Raw genomic sequence first — 18,953 nt, forward strand, 5'->3', positions numbered from 1 at the left:
TCCAGCTCTGCTGCTTTTGCCCTGTAAATAACATCCATCCAGGGACTGTGTTGCAGCATTAGCCTGACATATTCTGAGCAGCAATGCCTTGACACACAGTAGCTTTGTCCTTTCAAGTGCACATCTTTCAGGCATTTCCGCATCGCCAAGTCATGCTGTTCTGTTCTGAGCAGCCTTCCTTCCCCAATCTGAGTGTGTGCTTCAGAACCTGACGATGTAACTGCAGGCGTCAGAGAGCTCGCTGTACATGTTCCACTTGCTTACTGCTCTTATCTCTCTCCAATCTGTCACTCCTTTTCTCTTCTCTACTCCCTCTCATCCTCAGCCTGACTGACAGATAGGGAGATCTCATCTGTCTGTTCTTTCAGCCCTGGGAGCTTCTCTCTCTCTCCTCTCCGTCTCTTCTATCGTTCTCCCTAGTGGTAAAATGAGCCAGCAGATATACTAACTAACATATTGCCATTCTATATGATGGGTAAATTGATACTTTATTAATGTACTTTCTAGCTTTTCTGCTTTTAAATAATGTAACTGCTGTCTGATTACCTTAAGAAACAGACTCTCGTACAAAATACAACTCTTATTTGGTACATTTCAGTCAATACAATATTCTTCAATAAGGATTTGAACACCCACACGGACGACTGGGTCTACTCATTTTGTATTTTTATTTATTACCTAAAAAAGGAAAATGTTCTATCACAAGTCACACTGAAATGTATTGCTTAAGAAAAAAATATATTGATATATTTTTTGTTTTTTTGGGAAACATGATTTCCGTTATATTCCATCAAATAGGACATAGGAATTAGTCATTGCTATGTCCCAACCACCTTGTCCCACTTATACAAATGCACAAAGAAATACATCATTCACAGTTACCGTTTTGGTTTCATAAATTAATACAGTCACACATGTGCTACACCGGTCTATAGCTAGAACATTGTAAATTGTATTCTTGACTCTTGTCATTATTTTCAATGGTTGGCTACAAGAAATAACAGGCAACTTAAATGACGTGATCAGAACTCCACCAACAAACTGTTTTTTAAATGCCCTCCCCATCCCCTCCTTTGTCCCATCTCATCCCATGTCATCTTTTAATATTTTTTTATATTTTTTTAAATATTTTTTTATTTCACACATAAGTGAGGCACACACAGAGTATATTTCATACATGTATACAAAATTCTATTCAATTTAGGGGGGAGTAATTTGTCCTTTGAAATGTCTTATCCAAGGAGACAGGAAGTGCATGTCATGTCATCTCACGTCCTCAGAGGACACCTGCCAAGTCAGTCAGGCCACTTTGTTGCCATAGTTGCACATTACAGTCAAAACTTCCACGTCAGGTACTTTGTTTTGTCAATGTGTTGATTTTCAGCTTGTTGGTGGGCAGGACAGAGGGGAGGATTTGGACAAAGTAGACCAACAAACATGGCAACACAATGGAGAGAAAATGGGAAAACCGATTGAGGAACAAACACATCAATATTAATTCACTCAACGTGCTTACCCCTAAAAACTACAGCTCTCGTGTGGTTACAGACTCTTATATGAATTAATTCATTAATCAAAGGAAATAATTTGTTCATCGTATATCTGACACACTCTGCAAGGGCAACGTTTAAGGCACAGAAGCCTTGACATAAGACTCCACCCTTTAAAAGCACAAACAAGAGATGCCCGAATCCTCAGTGACAATAGCGTTGTGACAAAATACAGGTGAAGAAAGAAACCGTGTCCCCCCAGTCCACACCTGTCTTGTTTAGTGAAAGATAAGGCCACTTAAAAAAAGAAGAGGTTCACCAAACAAGGTAATCTCTCACTGCAAACTCTTTGAGTGCAATCATGGTAGGGTGGTCAGACATGGTGTTTCTCCATACAGGTTTGGGTTCGGGGATGTGTACGCTGGTCCAAAGGGTCTCCCTGTTAGTCCCAAACATGCACTGTGCTGAACACTATGTTATTAAGTAGGCTGAGGGGAGTTATAGTTGGCTGCTGCCAGGGTACTTGTCTCTGTGTTGAGGAGATTGGTGTTGGTTGAACTAGCATTCAGGGAGGAAAGTCAGTTGCTCTTTGCTCATGATCATCACGGTCCAGGGAATGTTCAGTCCAGGGTAAGATATGAGTCCAGTCTTCTGTTTTGGTTTGCTTTGAGAATACTTGGAGCAGGACACTGCTGTTGTTTTTCAGAACATAAAAACCTAACCAACAAAAGCAGCTTATCATTATTCATGCATGTTTTACCTGCTCTTCCATTTCTCCTCTATTTGTTTTCCTCCAACAACAAAAATATCAGGATAATTCACACTTTTTGCATGCAAAGAAAAGTTACTCTTTTCCCTGTCTATCAAAGTCCCATGTAGCAGCAAAACTCTTAGAAAGTCTGTCAAAGGCCTAATCTGATATGTGAGGGAATCCACTGGTGGAGGCACTAGTTGATGAAAGTGGAGACAGGTTCCCTGCTTGGGATTTCTTAGCTTTCTTCCACCTCTCCTTTCCAATAGTAGAAAGTAGCTTGACGTAATCACATTTTTCTAACAAGGGCCTTGGTTAAAGTGTGATGTAGGTTCAAAAAGGAATATATGGGACATGTGTCTACATCATCTCAATGGTAAGGAATGGAGATAATCGTCTGTACCGAACCTCCATAGTTTGAGTGACAAAAGGGATGAATCAGCCATCGTAATGAATATACACAAATGTCACACACACACACATACATTTGTGATCCCCACCTATAAGTGAAATAGGTCTGTAAGACACAAGTTGGATTCAATGGGATTTTTTCTCCATTATTTGTTTGTGGCAATATGACCCTAATGAGTGAATGAGCGGATGAATGATTGGATGAATACGTTTGTTAGTTATCAATTTAATGAATGGCTTGACCCAAGCAAAACTGGACTAATGTTTTTTTTAAACAGCAGATGAAAAGTTAAATAAACAGATTTCTTTCCAAATACATTTTTAAATCATGATTTTAAAATCCTCTAAAGCACCCCATTAATATTATCTTTGTTTATTAATGAATTAATTCCTATTAATATCCTACTGTATGTCACTGAGGTTGCCGTTCATGTAAGTCTGAACTTTAGTCAAATGCCCATTTCCCATGAGTCATTGCTCCTCGTATCCTACTTCCTGCACACTCTGACCTGCTGTTCCAAAATCATGAAAAATTGGCAAAAAAACGACTACTTTTGAAACTGTCGATGAAAACCTGAATGCTTTGTGAACAATGCTACATAGTTCTTTAGAAAAAAATAAAATAACAATACATTTCAAATGAAAATAAAAAGATAACCCTATAAGTAAAAAGTTGACTCTTGTCGGTGAAGTGGAGACCTAGAATGCCCATTAGAGTAGGCCAGGGATGGCTCTGGGGCCAGCAGTTATCTGTCTGTCCTGTGTAGTTACACCACGGCCCCAGCCACCATCACTCCTGCTCACAAGTCCAGTGTGGATCTCTCTCCAGAGTTCTGCTTGAAAAAAATCTATGGAAAAAAACCCACACAAAAACACCACTACCACCACCATCCAAGTCTGCTATGCTCAGTTCTGGGGTTTTTTCCTCTTCTCATAGGCAGTACGTATTTGCAGTCTATATGCATAACTGTAGTCTCGTAAGTCCAGACATATCCGTTCCCAGTCTAAATGTCAAACATCTGTTTCTGTTGTTTATTTCTAATGGTAGGAGGCTGTGGGGGACATGACAAGATGAAAGTCAGCAGGGAGCCTTTTGGTGTGACAGTTGGTTGTCCCACCGAGAGAAGACCATGACCAGCTTTCTTCCCTCTCTCTTTTTTTTTCATGCTCCACACTCGGCTCCAGCCTGTTTTCCACACCTCCGAAACCATCCCCAACTTCCTCTCGCTTAATCCCAGAGTCTGGCTCTCCATTATCCAGCCAATCGGTATCCTCGTCTTTATCATTACGCCATGACGAACTCGGACTTCATGTCGGCCTTGACGTCGGGCTTCCACACAGAGTCGTCGAAGTCGAGGTCCATGGATCCCTCGCTGGACACACTGCTGTTGCTGTTGCTGCGTCCCGCCTTGCGGTTGGACAGCCAGTGGTAGGGCGCTCTGGAGTCCCGCCTTGCCTTCCTGCGCAGGCGCTTCTGCTGCATCAGGAGCTGCAGACGCTCCACCTTGCACCGAGTTGCACGGTTCTCTGTCTGACGCACACGGTCACCTGGAGGAGAGAGGAAAGGAAAGCAGAAGGTCAATGAACAGACCAAACCAGCTTTTTTCAAACAGTCATACTTTTCCATTACCTTTTGATTCACCCTGCTTTGCAAGATGTATAAAGTACAGTAAATAAATAAAGCATTGGTAGGAGAGGTTGTATATGTGATGGAGGGGAGAGGGAACAGAGAGATCTGGTCAGTGTGCATCCAGTGTTATCTAAGGCCAGGCAGAGGAGAAATCAACTCAGACTGGAGTGATGACTATGCTGCAACTCAGACAGAGAGAGACAAAAATACATGCTGCTATGGTCATTCTTAAGCTCCTGAAACACACACACACACACACACACACACACACACACACTGAATAGTGTCTGGAGTGTGTAGTGAAATGCCCCACTGTGTTCTATTAGCCATGTGTCCTTCTTCACAACCCCCTTAACACTGTTTGGGAGAAAATTACTGGGACAGAAGTCTCCTTGAAATCTCACAATCACAGAGAGAACACACTCACTCATTCTTGCACAGACACACACACACACTACACACCCTCTAATTTCTGCCTATCATATGCAGACACATAACTACGACTGGCAATCCAAATGAGTGCCATCGTCAGAGCTGTGTGACTATGTCCATTTCTAGCTGTTGATGTGCTTATATGAGAGGCTGATCTACAAGGAGAGGCCTTTGGATCCATTGTGAATGGCTGCCCACACCACACAACTCAACCTTCATTTCATTTAGAAATATATTCAGGAGCTGGGGAGGAAGGCAAGCACAATCTATTAGCTAGCTCCATTAGTATCTGTCTCGGAATGAAAGAATGGCCTAGAATGTCAATAACCCAAAGCCCTCTCTCTCGAAAACACACAAACACGGACAAACACATAAAACGCATGCACACACACACGCACGGGCACACTCATGCACACACAAGTGTGTACACACTAACACACAAACACACACAGCAGCCGCAGCAGCAGTAGCTTTTAGCATGGATCGATGGCAAATGAAAAAGACCTATTGATTAAACCTTAGCTCTAGTGCAGCCATCCATCTCCAGCCGAGGACACTGCTATTGGCTTTCAATAGAAAATGCAAGCGAATGGAAATTGTAAGCGAAGAGAGCTTGGCTTCTTTATGGCTGCAGCATCCTACTCCTAGCTCATTGATCCATCACCCTCCCACTGCCTCCCCTTACCCCTCTACCTCCAGCCCACCACCCCCCTTCATGGGCCAGTCTCCCCAGAGAGGGCTAGGTGGGGTGGAAGGGTGGAGCGCGGGCAGTGGAATTCTGCCCCACGGGTGATGGGGAATGGGGGAGGCGAGGGTAAGGGATCAGATGTAGCTGGCAGTTTTTCACAATCAATTGTGCCCTCTCTCCTCCTCCTCCTCCTCCTCCTCCTCCTCCTCCTCCTCCTCCTCCTCCTCTTCCCCCATCGGAATGAATTCCTGACTCTGTGTGGGCTTAATTTACCTCTTCCCTTCATTTGCTTATCGGATTGAGCAGAGCGATTCTCTGGCTATAAATATTCACTACTCCTGGCAATGCATGCTAACTAACTCTCAGCCCTGCTGGTGCTTCAGAAAGAATAGAGCTGAATTGTGGAGCACTGAATTAAATAGTACAAGGTCTATTTTGCACAAGTTATTCTACATTTTCCTCACTAGATAAGACTGTGTGTCTACATGAGGTCCTATACCACAGGACTATATTTCTTGCCTGGTTTATATTATAGGGGGTAACTAGTGGGTTATTGTGTGTTAGGGGCATTGTTCAGCTGCCTGCATGTGAAGGCTATACATTCTGCCAGGGGCTTTGTTCCCCCTGCGCCCCCCCCCCTCCTCTCCTTCCCTCTCCTCGGCTAAGTCCCTTCAATTACACAGAAAAGAAACCCCACCACATGCCCTCTACTTTCTCTCTCTTTTGCACTCTCTCTCAGAGAGAAAAAGGATTTCTCTCCTCTCCAGCTGCCCTTTATTTATCTGTCTCCCTCCTTCTCTCTCCCTCCTCTCTCCCTCCTTCTCTCTCCCTCCTTCTCTCTATTCTAAAGCCACAGACAAACGTGGGGTTGTCTCCTGCACCTCAAAGCTGGTCAGGCGTGGGTCAGATAGCTCAAGCCCTGCTTAATGAGGAGTGACTGGCGCCTGGGGCGCGGACTCCTTATAGAACACACACAGGAGGGAGGGAGGGAGGGAATGATAGAGGTGGATGGGGGCAGGGAGAAAGAACACAAAGGCATAGCGCAATCACTAGCAGGGTGAAACCCTCCACATCTTCCTTATTGTTGGTTTCTCTATGGCCTGACAAACACAGCTCTCTGACGCACTCAGCACCGAGGAGGAGGAAGTAATAACACATCTTTTCTTGGAAGCCACCACAGGCAAATATTAGGCAAGGGACCAGTCAGGAGAACAAGGAACATACAACAGAGGGCATTCCCTCCCTCTTTTTCTTCCTCCTTCCCTATCTTTCTCTCTGGTTATGCAACCTTCCTGCACCCTGTGCTGCTCCTCCATCAGCACTGTATCGTCTCTACCCGTCCCCCCTTGGAGCGAAGCTGTGTGTGTGTGTGTGTCCCCTCAGTACACACTTTCACAGGCCCAGTAAAAGCCTACAGTGACAGGAGCGCACCACAGTCACAGAGCTGTAACTGACTGAGCTATGAGGACAAAACCCTCTCCAGCTCCCCCCTGCTGTCCAGCTGCTCAGGGCAGGCCACAGAGGACCACGTACAACATGGTGCAGGGACAGATGAGCACAGCAGAACAAACCACATGGGAGGGGTGTGGGTGGTAGTAGGGGTGGTATGGAGGGGGGAGGAGGTAGAGACTAACCCAAAAGCCCCTGTGGAATCCCAGAACTCCACCCAGCCAAAAAACACTCTGCACCCTCTGTTTCCGAGAATGACTGCATACACTTCATAAACACACAGGCTACTTTACACACAGTACTGCATGCAGGTTGGGGGTGGGGTATCCCAGCTGGGCTGTGGCAGTAGCAACTGACCACCATGTTGCAAAGGTAGAGCGAGACCGAGACAGAGAGAGACCGAGAAAAGAAAAGACAGGCTATGTGCACACTGCCCACAAAATGGAGGTGGAAACTGAGCTGCACTTCCTAACCTCCTGCCAAATGTATGACCATATTAGAGACATATTTCCCTCAGATTACACAGATCCATAAAGAATTAGAAAACAACCCCAATTTTGATCAACTCCCATATCTATTGAGTGAAATACCAGGGTGTGCCATCACAGCAGCAAGATTTGTGACCTGTTGCCACAAGAAAAGGGCAACCAGTGAAGAACAAACACCATTGTAAATACAACCCATATTTATTCACATTCATTTTCCTTTTTGTATTTTAACATTGTTACAACACTGTATATAGACATAATATGACATTTGAAATGTCTTTATTCTTTTGGAACTTGTGAGTGTAATGTTTACTGTACATTTGTATTGTTTATTTTATTGTTTGTTTAGTATCTACTTCACTTTCTTTGGCAATGTTAAAATATGTTTCACACGCCAATAAAGCCCTTGAATTGTGTGTGTGTGAGAGAGAGAGAGAGAGAGAGAGAGAGAGAGAGAGAGAGAGACACTGTATATATATAATATGACATTTGTAATGTCTTTATTGTCTTTATTGTTTTGAAACTTCTGTATGTGTGATGTTCACTGTTCATTTTCATTGTTTATTTAACTTTATATTCACTTTATATATTATCTACCTCACTTGCTTTGGCAATGTTAACACGTTTCCCATGCCAATAAAGCCCTTGAATTGAATTGAATTGAGAGAAAAGAGAGAGAGAGAAAAAAAGAGAGAAAGAGAGAGAGAAAGAAAGAGAGAGAGAAAGAAAGAGAGAAAGAGAGAAAGAGAGAGAAAAAAGAGAAACAAAGAGAAAGAGAGAAAGAGAGAGAGAAAGAGAGAGAGAGAAAAAAGAGAAAAAAAGAGAAAGAGAGAAAGAGAGAAAAAAATAGAAAGAGAGAAAGAGAGAGAGAGAAAAAAAGAGAAAAAAAGAGAAAAAAAGAGAAAGAGAGAAAGAAAGAGAAAAAAGAGAAAGAGAGAGAAAAAGAGAGAGAGAAAGAGAGAAAGAGAAAGAGAGAGAAAAAGAGAGAAAGAGAAAGAGAGAGAAAAAGAGAGAGAAAAAAAGAGAAAGAGAGAAAGAGAGAGAGAGAGAAAGAGAGAAAGAGAAAGAGAGAGAAAAAGAGAAAAAAGAGAAAGAGAGAGAAAAAGAGAGAGAGAAAGAGAGAAAGAGAAAGAGAGAGAAAAAGAGAGAAAGAGAGAGAGAGAGAAAAAGAGAGAGAAAAAAAGAGAGAGAGAGAGAAGAGAGAGAGAAGAGAGAGAAACAGAAAAGAGAGGCTGATCTATGAACAATCAATTTGTCAGTCAGCCTCCTGGCCTTCTAGAGCCTGGGCCAAGTAGGAGGGCTACAGTAGGACAAATACAGAGGAGATTAAAGGAGCTTCTCCTCCTATCGTTTCCTTATAGATTCCGCTTCATTAACAGTTGTCCAAGTGTTGTTGATTGTTTGTTTGCCTTCATAATTCGTGTGATCTCATGGAAGGAGAGTGTTGTTTGCCGAGCATCAGGGCCCAGTTTTTCAAAAGCTATCTGGATTTCGCCTAACCAATAGGATTACATGCATAGAAATAGAATTAATAGAATGGGAAAATCATTGACTTGAATGGGGGCACCTGTTCTATTCATTCTATTTCTGATAGCTGAAATACGAATAGATCTCTTTAAAAAACTGGGCCCCAGGGGATCAGGTAGAGTGTGTGAAGGCTCAAACTGCAGCAAAAACAGCCTGGGTTTAAATACAGGAAGAACCTTGCTATTTACAGTCTTGTAGTAAATCCCACCAAGATCTACAGGAGCTGAATGGGACCTGATCCTTGCATCCTCCATTTGTATCCAGTGGTGGAGCCCCACCTATTCTAGAGTCACTAGAACTGAAAACGTACTACATTCCCACAATTCCAACTTATACCCCAATAATAACCTGACACTCTTAGGCCTACTACTCTGAGGAAAGCCAAAGTAATTTTCCAAAACATGACAGAGCCAACCCTCTGCGGCGTTGCCTTTCCCCCTGTGCTCCTCTACTCTCCTAGTCATCCATACATCACTGCAGCTACAGGCCCATCCTCCAACACAGACACATGTCCTTCCTGGTTGGCTTGGGCCCTGAGCACAGCCCAGAGGGTAAACACAGGCCTGGAGTACACATAGCCCTGCCTTTGTCCTGGCATCCATCCTAGCCATCCGGAGCGCAAACAAGAAGACAGAGAGACAGAGAGGATGAGGTGGAGGAAACCCAAACTGAGGGAATCAGACCAGTCAAAAGGAGCGAACGTCCCTGTTTTGACAGGCGTTGAAAGGGCATCGACAGCCCTGCAGGGGCATGAGCTCTTAAATGACTTTTAGAAGCAATTAACATTCACTTCTTTTTTCTCCCTCTCTCGTCGTTAGACAATGAAAGGGCACCTGACGCGGTTGGTTAGCTGGCACTGTTATAGGTCGAGGCTGATAGGTCAGGGATGGGGTTAGACGGCTCGGTTACTGTTGCTCATCAACGTGTGTGTGTTTCACTGGCCGGGTAGCTGCTTACATGCTCGCTGACAGCCTGGCGATGCTGGTCAATGAATTATGCATAGTGCCCTGGTGCCCTAGCTTGGTGGGTCAACCATGCAGAAGCACGACAGACAGAGTGAGCAGGGTGAGGGATCAGGGCACATGGTCAGGTCGACACTGATACCCACACACACGTCAGAAACAAGGAGAGGAGACAAACATAGTCCAGAGTTGAAGAGAGGACTGAGACAGAGGTTAAATAATAGGGGAGAACCTGGCAAAGAGCTTCCACAGTAGAACAGAGCTAGCGGTTCAGAATTAGCCATGTTGACAATGCTAACGCGAGGCAGTGGCAGACTACAGAGCGTTAACATTTCATAGATTTGTCTTCCAGTAGAACGCACCGACTGCAAAGGCCATTCGCTCTGGGCTGGATTAAACAAGCTGGGAGAGGAATTTAGCCATTCCCACCCAATCCCTCTATCGCTATCTCTCTCTCTTGCTCTCTCTCTCTTGCTCTCTCTCTCTTGTTCTCTCTCTTTCTCTCTGCACACACAGCTCCACCCTGCTTCCCTCAGCCAGAGCTAACCTGACCTGACAGATAGTGAGGAGATGGGAGGGAGGGAGGAAGAAACAGGAGGGGGAGGAGAGGAGAGTTACACCCTGCCTTCCTTTTTTTCACAACTCATTTTGTTCCCTTTTTCCCCTATCTGTTGAACCAAGCAGCTGCAGAGGGGTGGGTCTTAAAACCAGGTCTAATCCTGAGGCATGGAGGGCTACCTCAATCCATCTTTTCCTCCCTATTTCTCTTTCCTTCTCTCTCTTCTTCTCTGCCCTACAATGGCAGAGCCTGGTTCCCTGCATGGAGCCTGGGTCACAGCAGACAGACAAAGGACTGGGCCGGGCAGCAGGCTAGGGGTCCCACTGAGCACAGGAATTCAGCTAACAATTAGCCTAACACCCCCTTCTAAAGTCCTCCCCTCAGAACCTAGCCACAGGCCCTGCTTCTGGCCCTGGGCCTAACAAAGACCTGCATGCAGCAGTCACCACCACCAAAATCTGCCATGCTGCCACCCCACAACCAAAACCAGACTTTTCTAGCTAGTTAGCTAGACTAGCTTTTCCAGCTATCTCCGGATCGACCGGAGCTCTTTATTCAAAGCCCTCTTCTATCCTCTGCACATTAACTTGCAGTGGAAAGGGTAAAGGCTCTCTGGAGATAGCAGAGCTATGTGACATTTTCAAGAGGCTGTCTCAACCTGAGGTAACGTAACACAGACATTAAACGTCTGAGAAGGTACTAAGCAGTAGGTTAATAGGTTATTCCTGTAGTCTAATGGAAGCAGGCTTCTACGAAGAGTTAAGCTGTGAAGTCTTTCTCCAGGTGTTGGCTGATAAGACCGTCGTCTCAGGCTTTTACCGGAGCACTTACTCATCTGCCTTCGAAAATGTTCCTCACCAAGAATTCCGAAGTCACGAAGCTAAACAGACAGAACAGACAGAACAGACAGACAGCTTCTGTCAACCCCAGCTCATTAATTGTTAAGCAAGTGGATTCAGCCGGTCGCCAGTCTGACTCCAAAGGCATTTATTTAGCCCTTTGTTTTTTTCAGTGAAAGTACAAATGAATCTGTGGGCAGTTAGCAGAGGCCGGATATAAACAATCTTATGAAAGGAGGTTTAATGTGTGTTGTTTTTTCTTCCTCCCACTGCCCTACAAACACAATGTGCATTCTTTTAGCACTCAATTTTTTTTGCATAAATCTATCTATTTAAAGTCCGAGTGAACACAAGCCGCCATTGATGGTGTCCTGGGCTGGACGAGACCAGAGAGAGATGTATTTTACAGATGAGGCTAGTTTTGGACAGCGACTGAGGAAGCAGTGGGACGGCCAATTCACGGGAGAGACGGGGGGAGAGTGGGACAAAGAAAGAGTGAAAAAGCATGGGATGACGGCTGAGTGGAGGAGTGGGAGAGGTGTAGTGGTGAGGGAAGGGGTCTTCCTGGGTTAAGAAAATAAGCATGTATTATTCAACTGTGCAGAACTGTTTTAAAGGGCTCACTGGGTACTGCAGAGTTCCCTGGATGTTCGGTGAACTTTCGGTCCGTGCTTCGATTAAGTGATCCATTCTATCGCAATGCAAAGTTTCAATACAAGTGCTGATTTCAGTCCTTGTCTACCATGGAATTCATGTTTTTCTTTCAAACAAAGAGACCACATAAAACTTTAATCAGATTCATTCAGAGATCCTCCTCCACTATCCATCTCTATTCAACATGCAACAAGAGCAGACTCATGGAAGAACAGTTCAATTTCCTCTGGTACAGTTTAAACAAGCAGAGCGTGGACAATGCGCTTCAGCACTAAGACTAACTGACACATGCCTGTGAATGTTATCAGTAGATCTGGATCTGTCCTAGCCTCTGTGTGGAGGGCAGTAATCCCCAGTCCGGCCCTCTGAGGGGTAAACCTATCCCCTCTGCCCAGAGACAAAGACAAGTCTTCTGCTGCGGCTGGGTCTGCCTGACAACTGAGCCTGATGGAACAGCCCTACAGGAGCATCTCCTTCCCCCCGTACTCCTCTCCTCCCTCTTCCAACCCCCGCAACAACCTCTCTGCAACAACCTCTGTATTCCCTTTCTTTCTCTTTCCTTTTGAGCAAGGTTCTGAAAAGTCATTCTGAGAGTTGAAAGAAAAAGCTTGTTTATCATAATTGTGTTGATCAGAACTGGCATCTGATCCAAGTGTCTTATCGAGTCCAGCAAAACATGTGGGTATAATAAATTGAACAGCATTTGAACAGAAACACAACGGCAGAAACAAAGCCGTTGATGAATCCTCTTATGGGCTCTACAACAGACCAGCGGCTCATCTAAATTCCTTAACAAGCTCTTGACTAGAGTCCTTTCAATCACTCTCATCCACAACAACAACATCTGTTGCTCTGCTGCAACGGGGCTCAAAGACAGTGAAGGAGCTTTTGTTTGTGTGTGTGTGTGTGTGTGTGTGTGTGTGTGTGTGTGTGTGTGTGTGTGTGTGTGTGTGTGTGTGTGTGTGTGTGTGTGTGTGTGTGTGTTTGTGATGTTATCAATGCTCACCAGGGGGCTTGCACATGCGGATCTGGCTCTGGCACTGCACCAGCGGGTGGAGGGGGGATGAGATGGGGTTTCTGGCGGGCACCGAGGTAGCTTTGGCAGAGATGCCGGCGATGCCAGCGGTGGTGGCTGGGGGCGAAGGAGGGGGTGAGGGCGGCGTGGAGGCGGGGGAGGGCGAGCCACACTGCGTCTGGTAGCGGAGCTGGGTGAGGGAGGGAGGCACGCCCTGGTAGTGGCGCGTGGCACTCAGGAGGTCGTTGAGGATCTGCAAGATGGTGCCGATGTCTCGCCTGGGCCGCCCAGTGCTGTCCTGACAGTTAGGATGCAAAGTGCCTGAGGGAGGGTAGGAGACAGAGACAGAGAGAAAAAGAGAGAGAGATGGAGAGAGTGTTACAAACCACTACAACTCCCCTCAGCTCCAATCTAACCACAGATAACACCCCCACCCAGTAGAACACAGCAGTAATCTGAGCCGCTGACAGAGTGCTATGCCATAGACTTAGAGTTAAAGCCTTAGTGTAATGGTATTGGCCCTCACTCACCTGAAAAAGTCCCTGAGAAGACCCCAGGAGCGTGGTTGACAAAGCTTTCGATGATGGCACCTGGTTTACGGGAGGAGGAGGAGTGCACTGAAGCACTAGTGCTGTTGCTGGGGCTCTTAGCACAGTTAGCCTGTAGAGGAGAGGAAAGGAGACATCAGTGTAACGTCATAGATAAACCTTCAACAAACCAACACTCTCCCTGCAGTGAGTGATAAGAAATATATTGCCACTCGACAGCAGTTTTTAGTAGTTGCATTATGACCATGAGATGCATGTATGTATAATACATGGTCATGTAAGACACATAGAACATGCTACTGAAATAGAACAGTTTATCAAAAGCCATGAAGTGGCAGTGACTTGAAGCTGGTGTTGTAACATATATGTTATAATTAAGCAATAATGCCCGAGGAGGTGCGGTGTATATATATATATATATATATGTATATATATTTTCTTTTCAGGGGGGCAATATACCAGGGCTAAGGGCCGTTCTTATGCACGACGCAACGTCACAAACCCCTGAGATGCCTTATTGCTATTATAAACTGGTTACCAACGTAATTAAAGCAGTGCAACTAAACATTTTGTCATACCCGTGGTATATGGTCTGATATACCATGCCTTTCAGCCAATCAGAATTCAGGCCTCAAACCACCCAGTTTATAACAGCCATGTTGTAACAGCGAGTGATGTTGTAAGTAACCCTAATGTAAACCATGTCGTTCCTTGTATAGGGACACATAAGACTCTGAAGAAACTGAGTCCAGGGAGCTCCTTTTACTGTCCCTTACAGCAGACCTATCCGTTACCTGCCCTGCTCGGCTTTGTGAACTGAAAGTGAAAACCTACAGGAGGAAGAGGGGGAGCGAAAAGGGGGAGGTAGGGGGACATTTCAGAGTGGAGAAGTTTCTTTTTTCATTGTTCTATGTGGCCTCTAAACTACACCAACCCATATCTGGTTTTGTTTCTGAAAACTCATAGAGTTGACTTCAGGCGAAGAGAGAGAGAAGACAATAACAACCAAGTTGGTGGAAATCAACTGTCATTAAAAGAGTGACAGATAGCTCCTAGCTCCAGGCTGCAGTGAGAGAGGCCTGCTGACCAGCAAGACGGCTAATGATCAACAAGACAACAACCTACACAGACTAACTCATTAACTCCTCTCCCTCTTTCTTCCCTCTCTTTCTTTCATCCTTTCATCTCTCCTGGTCTCTGGCGAGGTAATAATGGTGTGTGCTGTGTCCTGGCCCGCCTTTGTGTAAGTATGGTATGCACTGAGTAATACAGTGTTATAAAGCAGTAGGTAGGTTGATTGATTGGTGGAGGTCTTACCTCAGGACAGGGGGCTGCAGTGGGGGTGCTCTGGGGTTCGGAAGCGGGGCTGGGTCGACCCGGGGAGGGATGGTGGGAGCGACTAAACAGACTGCCGGGCAGCTGGGAGGGACGGGGAGCAGGAGGAGGGGTGCTGCAGTGACTTGAGGGGGCGGAAGAGGAAGACTGGTACATGGGAGGAGAGGGCTGTTGTGAGGGGGCAGGGGGGAAGGCCGCTGTGCTGGTAGAGGGGAAGGGCACTGGGTGGGCCTGGGACTGGTTAGGATTGGGGCGAGAGTGGAGGTGAGAGTGGTGGTGGTGGGGGGTGGGGGCGCGGGGGTGATGCCCGCTGCTGAGCCCTCCAGAAGCGCCTGTGGACTGTCCCATGGTGCCCTCTGTACCCCCGCGGGCGATGAGCTGCCTGTGCTGTAAGTGCTGCCCTCCAGACTGCTGGGCAGCCAACTGCAGCTGGACAAACATCATGTGATCACCTACTCGCAGCGCCAGGGTCAGAGGAGAGCGGCCGGACAGGAAGTCACTGACCTGGAGACAGGAAGAGGAGAGAGTTAAGTTACCTAGTTCATGGACTATAGACTACAAAAACTCAGTATATATTGAATGCTTATGCAACATACATTAAATGCATACTAACTACATGTTTAATATACCAGAAATAGGTAGGTCTATACACATCAAGAGAAGGTCTGTTAGCTCTACATCATTGTTTTCCAGGCTTGGGGCTTTGTTAATGAGTTTAACAAAAGCACATGTATGGATGTGAAAGCAGAAAGACAGAAGACTGCATTGAGCTGCATTGAATTGCCCCAGCAGAGAGGCTGGTATGCCACACTATCCCATCCTGTAATCAATCACTGCCCTGGACACTGAAACACTGGGTTATTAACATTTGCTGGGGGGGGGGGAGCTATTGGAACACACACACATCTAAACACACACGATCAAGCACGCACACTGGTGCACACATATATACCATGCCCACCCACTCCTGTTTCAAATGCCCCTATAGTCCAGAGTCTGAACTTCGTTCCCAGGCATACAAAGGCCACCCTTCTGTTTGGCCCCCGGCCTGAAAAATCAGAACTTCGATACAGGATGCAGCGTAGACCCACTCGCCCCACAGCCTCACACACTCATAATACCCGATTGTTTGATGGTCTGCGGCAGGTCTTGAAGGGCTGCCCATTTTAGGAGTACGAGAATGGGCCCCGGAGCCAAGAATGGAGGCCCTGACCCACTCACTCCAGGCCACACCGCAGAGAGCGTTGTCACGACTTGGCCGTAGGAAACATTAGCGCCACACTGCTCCTACAATCTCCCTGTTGTCTCACCCTTCCAGGGACCTTGTTACTGCTCTGGTGAAGGGAGAGCATTGACTGGTCAGAGAGTTCATCTCCCCCAGGACACTGAGGTAATGACGTCTCAGGCTCTCCCCAAATAGGAACAGGAGTACAAGAGGCTCTCAGCACTAACACAATGTGACGCTTATTTTCTGTAAGACTTGTGACGCTTATGTGACGCTTATTTTCTGTAAGAGAGAGAGAGAGAGAGAGAGAGTGGGGAGAGAGCGAGAGAGAGACAGATAGTGGGGAGAGAGCGAGAGAGAGAGAGAAAGACAGAGAGTGGGGAGAGAGCGAGAGAGAGACAGAGAGGGGGGAGAGAGCGAGAAAGACAGAGAGAGAGAGAGAGAGAGAGAGAGAGAGAAAGACAGAGAGAAAGACAGAGAGAGAAAGACAGAGTGGGGAGAGAGCGAGAGAGAGAAAGAAAGACAGAGAGTGGGGAGAGAGCGAGAGAGACAGAGAGGGAGGAGAGAAAGAGAGAGAAAGAGAGAGGGGGAGAGAGAGAGAGTGGGGAGAGTGCGAGAGAGAGAGAGAGAGAGAGAAAGACGAGAAAGAGAGAGAAAGATGACAAAGTTGAGAAAAAGAAAGCGAGAGAGAGAGAGAGAGAGAGAACATAGAACAGAGAGAGCGCTCCCTCCAGACCCATATGCCTTTGGAGGGTGCTTGTGTGTGTTGACCTGTTGTTAACCCTCTGAATCACCAGGCTCTGCCCTCCATCATTTTCCTCTTTCTTCAGCTTATTTATTTTTCTATCGACCGCCGGCTTTCTGCAGCCACGGTGACCTTTGCACATTGGTATTGACACACTTCGGAGGAGAGGAGCAAAGGAGGGGGAGGGGGAGGGAGGACGTCACCCAACACAACACCTCTGTCTCCCCAGCATCTCACAATGAGCCAACACATAGGAATATAAATGTATGATTGTTCACTAGTCCTAATCACATGTCATGTTAATATAGTGGGTGTTTCTCAATATGCATACTACTGTGCTCCACACTCTCATGCTCCGAGTGCATTCTCCGAGGACATTCTCTTCAAGTACATTCTTGTGAGTGTGGATTTGCAAATAAATTTGCAAATAAATTCATAAAAAATCCTACAATGTGATTTTCTGGATTTTTTTCCTCATTTTGTCTGTCATAGTTGAAGTGTACCTATGATGAAAATTACAGGCCCCTCATCTTTTTACGTGGGATAGCTTGCACAATTGGTGGCTGACTAAATACTTTTTTGCCCCACTGTAATTTATGTAGTCAGGCAACATATGAGACATGAATAGGCCAAATTTGATTCTGAAGTTGGAGTGTATTTTCTCTCGCTTCAGCTAAAATAATGGCTGATAGCAAGAAATGTTGCATCAATGCATGCTTCAAAATATGTACAAACGGAGTACGCATTCGAGAAGTGCCCTTCATGCTCCATTTCGCATACTTTGATGTGGACTCATACTCCCACCCTCTCCGGCTCCAATTTGCGTGCTCAGAGCATGGTAGTACGCATTTTGAAAAACACCCAGGGACTGACTATGATGGTGATGATGACTAATGAAACATAATGGTGCTGTTCTTAGTGGGAATGGGAAAGCAGAGGACAAGCACGAAGTGAGATGGCTCTAGTAAACTCCTCACACAAAGGTCACCTGTGAGTCAACCAAGGGGGACAGGGAGAAAAGAGAGAGGGAGGCAGGCGAGGATAGGGGGATGGAACAGAAGGAGGGGGTAGTTGATTGTATCCCTGACTGACAGCTGTCAGGAGAATGAGAAGTTTGCAAAACCCCAACACACACACACAGACACACACCCCTTGAGGGAGTCACAGCGCTGTGTTTGATCTGGGTGGAGAAGAGAGAGGGGGATGACACATCAGCGTGGCTTTGCTGAGAGAGAGGAGAGAATAAGCGAGACAGAGAGGAAGAGCAAGGCATTCCATCTCCCTTTAAAGACTAGTGTGGATTATTCAACAAACACCAAGCTGTGATTCATGATGCGTTTATACAGAGCTCCCAACCCCACATGGCAAACCTCAAATAAGGCCATCATATATGCAAGCTCCGCCTCTTGTTTTCTCTCTTTACATTTTACATCCCTCACTTCCTTGTTACATTTGTCACTCATGGCCCTGGCATCTCAGTCGTTGACTCATAAAGCCAAGTCTGATTCTGAAGTTTTCACCCAAACCCCACGAACGAGTGTGTCACACACGCACACACACACACACACCGCCCACCACAATGTTCCCATTAGGTAATAACTGAAAAGGCCACGAGCCCACATAAACAAAAGCATCAAGCGACTTAAGCAATGGCTCCATAACTCTCAGCCTGCCCTTTAAACTGCTCACTCTCAGGTCTTTGTGGTCCATGCCTTATTTTCCCACCAGAAATAAATGAGTAACCCAAATAAGACCCTGGGCTCGGAATTCCAGCCTGGGTCTGATCAGTCATTCCGCAACCGCATCTCAGATTGAAAGGGGAAGACAGGACGGGAAATGGAACAGGTTGCAGCTCTGAGCCCCGGGGTTGAGCCGGCGGTGGAGCCAGAGGCTGTGGACTGGAACACCTGAAATAGATCCGTCTTCGGAGAGATGGGAGGTAACACTAACAGTTAACAGCCAGTGGGTACATGTTGCAGGAGAGGCTGTTCAAACCATCATGTAAAAACATCCATGTCTCATATAGCGTATCACTACCAAGAAAACCTGTCCGTACACGCCTTTCTGCTCTCCTGAGACAAGTCAGTATTACATTGATGTCAGGAACAAAAACATATAGGACTTCTAGAACAAAGCAGACAAAGAGCCTCTCTCAGAGTCTTTGAGCCTTTAACCTCCTTGGTGTCTTTACAAATTCCTAAGCCC

At 46.1% G+C, this 18,953-nt stretch overlaps 1 protein-coding gene across 1 annotated transcript in view; it reads right to left on the reverse strand.

Moving 5' to 3' along the window:
• Positions 1-645: 645 nt before the first annotated feature.
• The window catches only part of LOC109889228 (midnolin-like), a 29,310-nt gene continuing 11,002 nt past the window's right edge, over positions 646-18,953 (reverse strand). Inside the window, exons 5-8 of the mRNA XM_020480504.2 lie at positions 14,761-15,282; positions 13,426-13,555; positions 12,887-13,216; positions 646-4,200 (exon numbers count right to left, since the gene is read on the reverse strand). Of these exons, the coding sequence (XP_020336093.1) occupies positions 3,938-4,200; positions 12,887-13,216; positions 13,426-13,555; positions 14,761-15,282 (1,245 nt within the window). The 3' untranslated portion in view covers positions 646-3,937. The remainder of the gene's footprint in view (positions 4,201-12,886; positions 13,217-13,425; positions 13,556-14,760; positions 15,283-18,953) is intronic.

This window comes from Oncorhynchus kisutch, linkage group LG4, assembly GCF_002021735.2.
Source record: "Oncorhynchus kisutch isolate 150728-3 linkage group LG4, Okis_V2, whole genome shotgun sequence".
NCBI classification, from domain to species: domain Eukaryota; kingdom Metazoa; phylum Chordata; class Actinopteri; order Salmoniformes; family Salmonidae; genus Oncorhynchus; species Oncorhynchus kisutch.